This window comes from Acinonyx jubatus, chromosome D3, assembly GCF_027475565.1.
Source record: "Acinonyx jubatus isolate Ajub_Pintada_27869175 chromosome D3, VMU_Ajub_asm_v1.0, whole genome shotgun sequence".
Classification (NCBI taxonomy): Eukaryota; Metazoa; Chordata; class Mammalia; order Carnivora; family Felidae; genus Acinonyx; species Acinonyx jubatus.
This window is the reverse complement of record NC_069392.1, coordinates 26,672,929-26,682,380: the sequence shown is the minus strand read 5'-3', so window position 1 is coordinate 26,682,380 and position 9,452 is coordinate 26,672,929. Positions and strand designations below refer to the sequence as shown.

At 37.5% G+C, this 9,452-nt stretch overlaps 1 protein-coding gene across 1 annotated transcript; it reads left to right on the top strand.

Moving 5' to 3' along the window:
* The first annotated feature begins 3,309 nt into the window (after window positions 1–3,309).
* LOC113598030 (patched domain-containing protein 3-like) lies at window positions 3,310–7,976 on the top strand. Its single transcript, XM_053206116.1, is given in 2 exon segments — window positions 3,310–3,933; window positions 6,467–7,976. Coding segments are annotated over 2 exon segments (1,713 nt in total). The 5' UTR covers window positions 3,310–3,730.
* Window positions 7,977–9,452: the final 1,476 nt, after the last annotated feature.

Sequence of the window (9,452 nt, the reverse complement as noted above, 5' to 3'; positions counted from 1 at the left end):
TTTTGTTGTCTGATTGCTGATGCTAGAACTTCCAGCACTATGCTAAACAATAGCAGTGAGAGTGGGCATCCCTGTCATGTTCCTGATCTCAGGGAAAAAGCTCTCAGTTTTTCCGCATTGAGGATGATATTAGCTGTGGGCTTTTCATAAATGGCTTTTATGATGTGTAAGTATGTTCCTTCTATCCCGACTTTCACAAGGGTTTTTATTAAGAAAGGGTGCTGGATGTTGTCAAAGACCTTTTCTGCATCGATTGACAGGATCTTATGGTTCTTATCTTTTCTTTTATTAATGTGATGTATCACGTTGATTGATTTGCGAATGTTGAACCAGCCCTGCATCCCAGGAATGAATTGCACTTGATCATGGTGAACAATTCTTTTTATATGCCGTTGAATTTGATTTGCTAGTATCTTATTGAGAATTTTGCATCCATATTCATCAGGGTTATTGGCCTGCAGTTCTCTTTTTTTACTGGGTCTCTGTCTGGTTTAGGAATCAAAGTAATACTGGTTTCATAGAATGAGTCTGGAAGTTTTCCTTCCCTTTCTATTTCTTGGAATAGCTTGAGAAGGATAAGTATTATCTCTGCTTTAAACGTCTGGTAGAACTCCCCTGGGAAGCCTGGACTCTGGGAAGCCTGGAGTGTGGGTGTTGAGGAATTTGTCCTTTTCTTCCAGGTTGTCCAATTTGTTGGCATATAATTTTTCATAGTATTCCCTGATAATTGTTTGTATCTCTGAGGGATTGGTTGTAATAATTCCGTTTTCATTCATGATTTTATCTGGGTCATCTCCCTTTTCTTTTTAGAAGCCTGGTTAGAGGTTTGTCAATTTTGTTCATTTTTTTCAAAAAATCAACTCTTGGTTACGTTGATCTGTTCTACAGTTTTTTTAGATTCTATATTATTTCTGCTCTGATCTTTATTTCTCTTCTTCTGCTGGGTTTAAGCTGCCTTTGCTGTTCTCCTATTTCCTTTAGGTGTGCTGTTAGATTTTGTATTTGGGATTTTTCTTGTTTCTTGAGATAGGCCTGGATTGCAATGTATTTTCCTCTCAGGACTGCCTTCACTGCATCCCAAAGGGTTTGGATTGTTGTATTTTCATTTTCGTTTGTTTCCATATATTTTTTACTTTCTTCTCTAATTGCCTGGTTGACCCAGTCATTCTTTAGTAGGGTGTTCTTTAACCTCCATGCTTTTGGAAGTTTTCCAGACTTTTTCCTGTGGTTGATTTCAAGCTTCATAGCATTGTGGTCTGAAAGTATGCATGGTATAATTTCAATTCTTGCATACTTATGAAGGGCTGTTTTGTGACCCAGTATATGATCTATCTTTGAGAATGTTCCACGTGCACTCGAGAAGAAGGTATATTCTGTTGTTTGGGATGCAGAGTTCTAAATATATCTGTCAAGTCCATCTGATCCAGTGTATGATTCAGGGCCCTTGTTTCTTTATTGACCATGTGTCTAGATGATCTATCCGTTTCTGTAAGTGGAGTGTTAAAGTCTCCTGCAATTTCCACATTCTTATCAATAAGGTTGCTTATGTTTATGAGTAATTGTTGTATATATTTGGGGGTTCCGGTATTCGGCGCATAGACATTTATAATTGTTAGCTCTTCCTGATGGGTAGACACCGTAATTATTAGATAATGCCCTTCTTCATCTCTTTTTACAGCCTTTAATTTAAAGTCTAGTTTGTCTTATATAAGTATGGCTACTCCAGCTCTCTTTTGGCTTCCAGTAGCATGATAAATAGTTCTCCATCCCCTCACTCTCAATCTAAAGGTGTCCTCAGGTCTAAAATGAGTCTCTTGTAGACAGCAAATAGATGGGTCTTGTTTTTTTTATCCATTCTGATACCCTATGTCTTTTGGTTGGTGCATTTAATCCATTTACATTCAGTGTTATTATAGAAAGATACGGGTTTAGAGTCATTGTGATGTCTGCATGTTTTATGCTTGTATTGATGTCTCTGGTACTTTGTCTCACAGGATCCCCCTTAGGATCTCTTGTAGGGCTGGTTTAGTGGTGACAAATTCCTTCAGTTTTTGTTTGGGAAGACCTTTATTTCTCCTATTCTAAATGACAGACTTGCTGGATAAAGGATTCTCGGCTGCATATTTTTTCTGTTTAGCACACTGAAGATCTCGTGCCAATTCTTTCTGGCCTGCCAAGTTTCAATAGAGAGATCAGTCATGAGTCTTATAGGTCTCCCTTTATATGTGAGGGCACGTTTATCTCTTGCCAACATTGTTGTTTTAAGAAAGTATTCATTATAATCAAATTTTATTCTAACAAGGAATTTTACTTTTGCTCTGGAATTTTGCACATGTGGTTGGCTTGGGGCCCAGAGTTTAACTCATAGCACTGGTGTGTTGAAAAAAATAAATAAAACCATGGTGTAGAAATTTTTTTGCATAATAAGAAAGTTTAGCTATTTTACTGTTGTCTTGCCTAAGGTCATGGTCATGTTGCTGTATGGGAATCAGTGCTTCTATTTCCATAGTTGACTCTCCTAGTCTTCAATCCAAACTTAGTTTCTCTCTCCTAAAAATATCTAGAGACAAGTATCAGTCATTTGTTTTGAAGCAGTTTTAAAAAAAGCAAAATATAAAACCCGAGGTGGTTGTCAATATTTTCAAATGTAATATTGTGGTTATTGGGTAGCTAAAGTGCTGAATCCATACTTTAAAATGCTGCCTATATATTCCCATTTTTGTTGGTCCAGCAAAGAAAAAGGCACAGGCTGTGTTATTAAAAATGGACTAGAGGGGAGCCTGGGTGGCTCAGATGGTTAAGTGTGACTTTGGCTCAGGTCACGATCTCATTGTGGGTTCAAGCCCCACATCAGGCTCTGTACTGGTAGTGTGGAGCCTGCTTGGTAGTCTCTCTCTCTCTCTCTCTCTCTGCCTCTCCCCCACTTGTGCTCTCTCTCAAAAATAAATAAGTAAACTTAACATTTTTTAAACATTCTCTTATTTTTTAGAGAGAGAGAGAGAATGAACAGGGGCGGGGCAGAGAGAGGGGAGACAAGTCCAAAGCAGGCTCCCAGCTCCAAACCATCAGCACAGAGCTGAACATGGGACTCAAACCCACAAACCATGAGATCATGACCTGAGCCAAAATCAGTTGTTTAACTGACTGAGCCACCCAGGCGCCCCATAAATAAACTTTTCTTTTTTTAATGGACTACATTTCTAATTCTTTTGTAATTAGCAACTTTCCTAGAGCCCTCTTCACCAGTAGACAAGAATCCTGAAAACATTTTAGGAGGAGACTTTCATACATTTTTTAAATCACAATACATATTGAACTGGTTTGGAAATACAAAAGCTGTTTAGAATTGCATCTATGGCTACTTGGAGTCAAGGGTGGGTGAAAAGAGCACTGAATATGGATAATTTCTCTGCTAGAGCTTGCCCTCCCTTTGCTGTTGTATTCCATTGACACCCTTTGAAGATCAGGGTGTAATTAACCATCTGAAGTATTTGGTATATCTTTATGGCTCTGAACTGGTGGTGAGTGAATTTGTGCTTGCCCAGCTGCAGAAGAATTGCTCAGGAAGTTTGGTAAAAGTGCTGATTCACAGCTTTTCTGTTCCCTCTGCCCTTTTTCCCACTTGGTCTGGGACAGTGCCTGGGAATTAAAGGTCTTCAGCAGACAGGTATGGGAATGATTGCTCAAGAGCTTTCTGAACAGATGTCCAAGTAGAGAATGTTATAAACTGATGGAATTTCAGTGTGGAAGCTACCACCACAAATTCCATGATTTTTCCTTCCAAATGTACAGGTGTGACTGTGTACGAAACAAAATGTGGGCTGCAACCTTGGGAGTGATTTCTGCTGCCTTGGCAGTGGTGAGTGGCTTTGGCCTGATGTACATTGGGGTGCCATTTGTGATCATAGTTGCAAATTCACCATTTCTTATTCTAGATGAGTAAAACCAAATGTGAAGCTACACATTGTGTATGTGGGGGTATGGTGTAGTTAAGGGAAGGAATTTATGTTAGATTAAGCAAAATAATTATATTCAGGTGGCTCCACAGATCCAAAATGAGGTGACAGGAGAGAAGAAAATCAAATTGAAGTGTGTGTGTTTAGAGGCAGAAAAATCTAGTACCCCAGATGGAAAAACACAGACAAGAAACATGAACAGGCAGTTCACACATACATACAAACACACACACACACACATCCCTCACTGGAAGTAGAGGGAAAAACTAATTTTTCTTAATTAATGAATGGATGCAAATTAAACCAAAAGTGAGATACCTTGTCTTCTTATTAAATTAATAAATATTAGCAAGATTGGAGATATGAGGAAGGTTGTATATAAATGAATACTCATTCTGCTGGGAGAAAATTATAAATTGTTACACACTTTTTTATATCCAATTTTGCAGCAAAAGAGTTAAACATCAAACAGCAAATATCTTTGGCTTAACAATTCCATTTTTAGAAATTTGTCTTAACAATTAGACAAGTACTCAAAGAGCAGAACGAGTATGTTCACTTCAGCATTATTTAGAACGGAAAAGTTTTGAAAACCTAATTCCATATCAACATGGGATTGGTCAACTCAAACACAGCACATTAATACTTTTGAATCATATCCAGTCTTCAAAAGGAGGTAGATATATAATGTTAAATGAAAATGCTGGTATTGAAACCAGGTGTTTGAAATAGAGAGATAGTTATATGTGCATATTTGTATAGAGCAAATTCTGGATGGATATACATAAAAATGCAGGGTGGAATTACTGTTGTTTACACTTTTTCTCTGCATTTTCTTGTACTTCCAGAATTTATTTGACAATAAGCATGAAAAACAAAGGTGTTTATATTATATTTTATTTTTTTAATTTAAAGAGACACCAGTTATTTATTTTTTGTTAAATATAAATTATTGTCAAATTGGTTTCCATACAACACCCCGTGCTTATTCCAACAGGTGCTCTCCTCAATGCCCATCACCCGCTTTCCCCCCTCCCCACCCCCCCATCAACCTTCAGTTTGTTCTCAGTATTTAAGAGTCTCTTATGGTTTGCCTCCCTCCCTCTCTGTAACTTTTTTCCCCTCCCCCCTCCCCCGTGGTCTTCTGTGAAGTTACTCAGGATCCACATATGAGTGAAAACATATGGTATCTGTCCTTCTCTGCCTGACTTACTTCACTTCGCATAATACCCTCCAGTTCCATCCACGTTGCTGCAAATGGCCAGATTTCATCTGTTCTCATTGCCAAGTAGTATTCCACTGTATATATAGACCACATCTTCTTTATCCATTCTACATTTTAGAAAGTAAGGAACTTGGAAGGAATAGTATTTAGTTTCCATGGGGAGACAGTGGAAAAGCTGTTTGCTGGTTGTCAGCTTATTTAACTCTTCAGGACACACCTACCTAGTACACACCCATGCTTAGCCACTCAGGATTCCCCACAGCCATAATCAACTATAGTTAAAGTGTATATAATTGATTTAATATAAACCAGCACTGAATACTCCGTGTGTACATAGGAGTGTGTGTGTGTGTGTGTGAGATTTAAGCAACTCAAGAAGTGTTCAAGGACAATTTCTGAATAAGTTTTTATAAATCACAAACAAGTTTTTCAATACCTAATACATATCAAGAGTTCATTCTTGGTCCCTAGTACTTCTGATTCTTCCCTTTAGTGCTGCTGAGCCCAAGTGAAATCCTCAAAGCTGGTAAGCCATGGGATGTCAGGATGCAGTTTATGACAGAATGTTTAGATGTGTCAATACAGATTCTTCTATCTTCTTCATCATACCTGTAAAACATCAGAGGCAAAGTTGCAATTCCCAGTACCCTCCCATGTAATCCATGCACAAGATCCCCCCAAATTGAAATTAGATCAGCATTTTATTGCAGGTTATTTCCTTATTTATTTTATTGAGTTTGCATCAATATACATGGGAACAAAGATATACATGAGTGAAAGTAGTGTCAACTCTAGTAGAAATCTTGAGAGAGGTGCCAACATTGCTGGTTAGATGCTAACTGTAGAATAGATAAGTCCAGTTTATATTTTAAGCAACAGAATGTTGGCTTCGTGTGTTTGTGCATTCATTAAGATGGTTTACGAGAGAAAATGGTCTTTCAAGTCATCCAGTAGAATCAAAGATACAATGCTAATCCTGCTTCGACTAACACCTACAACATGTTTCCTGACTCATCATTACAACACCCTAAATGAAGAGTAGGAGTAGAGTATCCTGTGCTATGTACAAATAATAAGAGTATGAATAAAGCACAGAGTTATTACAGAGGAAGGGGTGGATTCTGTTGTGGATTCAGAAGCAACCAGAGAAAGTAGTAGTATCAAAGCACAGATCAGGCAAGATAAATAAGATCTAAGAGATGGAAAAAGAAGATGGTTCGAGTTTATGTGTTTAATTTTTCATAGATATTAATATGTATGCAAATTTTTTCTTTGTTTATTTAACAGGTGTTGGGGTTGATGACATGTTTATGATTTCTGCCTGGCAGAAGACCAGCCTCATGGATAACATCAAACAGCGGCTGTCCAGTGTCTATTCCAAAGTGGCAGTGTCCATTACCATCACCACTATCACCAACGTCCTGGCCTTCTATATAGGGATTATGACCTCTTTCGGGTCCGTACAATACTTTTGCACTTATACAGGAACAACCCTGCTCTTTGGTTATTTTTATAACATCACCTGTTTGGGAGCATTTATGGCCCTGGATGGTAAAAGAGAAGTAGTCTGTCTACGCTGGTTGAAAAAGCCAGAAACTCCTGACCAAAACTGTTCTTCATTTAAAAAGTCCTGCTTTGTCCCATGTGATTCTCTCCCAGATGAACAAGAAACTGATGTCCATCCAATGAATTTGTTCTTCAGAGACTATTTAGGCCCTTTTCTCACAAGCATTGAGTCCAAGTTTTTTGTAGTGCTTCTATACATTTTGTACATCATTAGTAGTATATATGGGTGTTTCCAAGTGCAGGAAGGGTTAGACCTTCGAAATTTGGCAAGTGACGATTCCTACATCACACCATTTTTTAAAGTAGAAGAAGACTATTTTTCGGATTATGGCCCAAGGGTTATGGTTATTGTTACTGAAACTCTTGACTACTGGGATAAATATGCTAGGCAAAAACTGGAAAAATGTCTGGCAGATTTGGAAAACAGTGACTATGTAGATAAAAATATTACAGAGTTTTGGTTACGAGAGTATGTGCAATATATGGAAAATAGTGGGCAAGATGTAAATGACAAGAATACTTTTATAAACAGTTTGCCCAGTTTTTTAACAAATTTTCCACTTTTTATGTGTGATATTTCATCTTCACATGAAATCATTGCTTCCTGGGGCTTCGTTCAGACCATTGGTGTTTCTTCTTCAACCAGTAAGAAGATGATGTTATTCCAGTTACGAAGCATAGCCGAAAAGTGTGAAATTCCCCTAAGGGTGTACAACCCGGCATTCATATATTTTGATCAGTATGCCGCAATATTAGAAAACACTGTTCAAAATGTCATTGTTGCATCCTCAGCTATGTTCATTGTTTCCTTATTGTTCATTCCTCATCCACGGTGTTCCTTGTGGGTAACTTTTGCTATTGCTTCTGTGATTGTGGGAGTAACAGGGTTCATGGCATTCTGGAATGTCAATCTTGATTCCATATCCATGATTAATCTTGTCACTTGTATAGGGTTTTCTTTTGATTTTTCTGCACACATTTCTTACGCATTTTTTTCCAGTTCTAAGCCCTCAGTAAACCAAAAAATAATTGAGGCATTGTATCTGCTAGGCTACGCAGTGTTACAAAGTGCAGTTTCAACAGTAATAGGGGTGGGTGTTTTATCTGCAGCTAAAGCATACATCTTCAGGACATTTTTTAAGATTACGTTTCTTGTTATGGTATCTGGGGCTGCTCATGGCCTAATTTTTATTCCAGTATTCTTAACCTTTTTTTGAAGGTTTGTTTGAACATCCACTAACAAATCAATTCCTTCTTGCCACAATCCAACCTGGTAAAAAACACACTATTTGAAATAGTCAATAAACTAAAAACAAAGGCATGTTTCCTTGTCTTGGAAATCCCATTTAAAAATGTTACTTAAAACTGAGGGTTGATGGGGGGTGGGAGGGAGGGGAGGGTGGGTGATGGGTATTGAGGAGGGCACCTTTTGGGATAAGCACTGGGTGTTGTATGGAAACCTATTTGACAATAAACTCCATATATTGAAAAAAATAAAGATAAATAAATAAAAATGTTACTTAAAATATCCTGAGAAAAATTAATTAGTCTTACATTAAAATATCTTTACTACGGGTGCCTGGGTGGCTCATTCGATTAAGCATCCGACTTTGGCTCAGGTCATGATCTCACGGTCCATGAGTTCGAGCCCCGCATCGGGCTCTGTGCTGACAGCTCAGAGCCTGGAACCTGTTTCAGATTCTGTGTCTCCCTTGCTCTCTGCCCCTTCCCTGCTCATGCTCTGTCTCTGCTGTGTGTGTCTCTCTCTCTCAAAAATGAATAAACATTAAAAAATAAATAAATAAAATATCTTCACTAAATTAGGAAGTGTTATTCTTATTATAGTCTATACAATCAAGCATAAGGTATAACTCTCCAGTTATTTTTTCCTTTTGTTTCATTGTTAGAAGTTTATGCCTGGAATTCAAGTATTTTATATATTATAATATAAGTGGAATATTAATTGCATTATACTTCCTATATCATTATGTAAAAGTACAACTTATTAATCCTCCCAGTGTGGAGCTTTGTATGCCCTTTCTTAATGGTGTATTTTGACAAACCGAAGTTTGAAGTTTTGAAATCAAATTTATCTTTCTTTTTGGCTAGTGTTTTCTGTGTCCTCCCTAAGAAGTCTTTGCCTATTCTAAGATCACAAAAAAATCCGTCCCTGTTTTCTTCTCAAGGCTAATAGTTTAATTTTACATTTGGGTCTATGATCCATAGATCTATATTTGTTGAGAAGTGTGGATAAAATTCATTATGTTCCCATAATAATTATCCATCCAGCTGTCCCAGCATCATTAGTAAAAAGACTACATTTTCAGCACAGGATTAATTTGGGACCTCTGTCAAAGAATCAATTGACAATTTGTGTGTGGCTCTGTTTCTGTGCATTGATCTGTTTCTCTGTTCTAAAGCCAATGCCACAGTGCCTTGATTACTGAAGCTTTATATTAATTCTTGAAGTCAGGTTGTATAATTTATCCAGCATTTTTCTTCTTTTCCAAATTGCTTTGGCTCTTCTAGGTTCTTCCCATTTAGATACTCATTTTAAAATCACTTGTCAATTTACCAGAAAGGCTTCTGGGTTCATGATTGGGTTATGGTGAATCTACAGATCTATTTGGGGAAAATAGGTATCTTAGCCATTTGGAATATTCTAATTTGTGAACATGGTTTATCTCTCCATTTATTTATGTCTT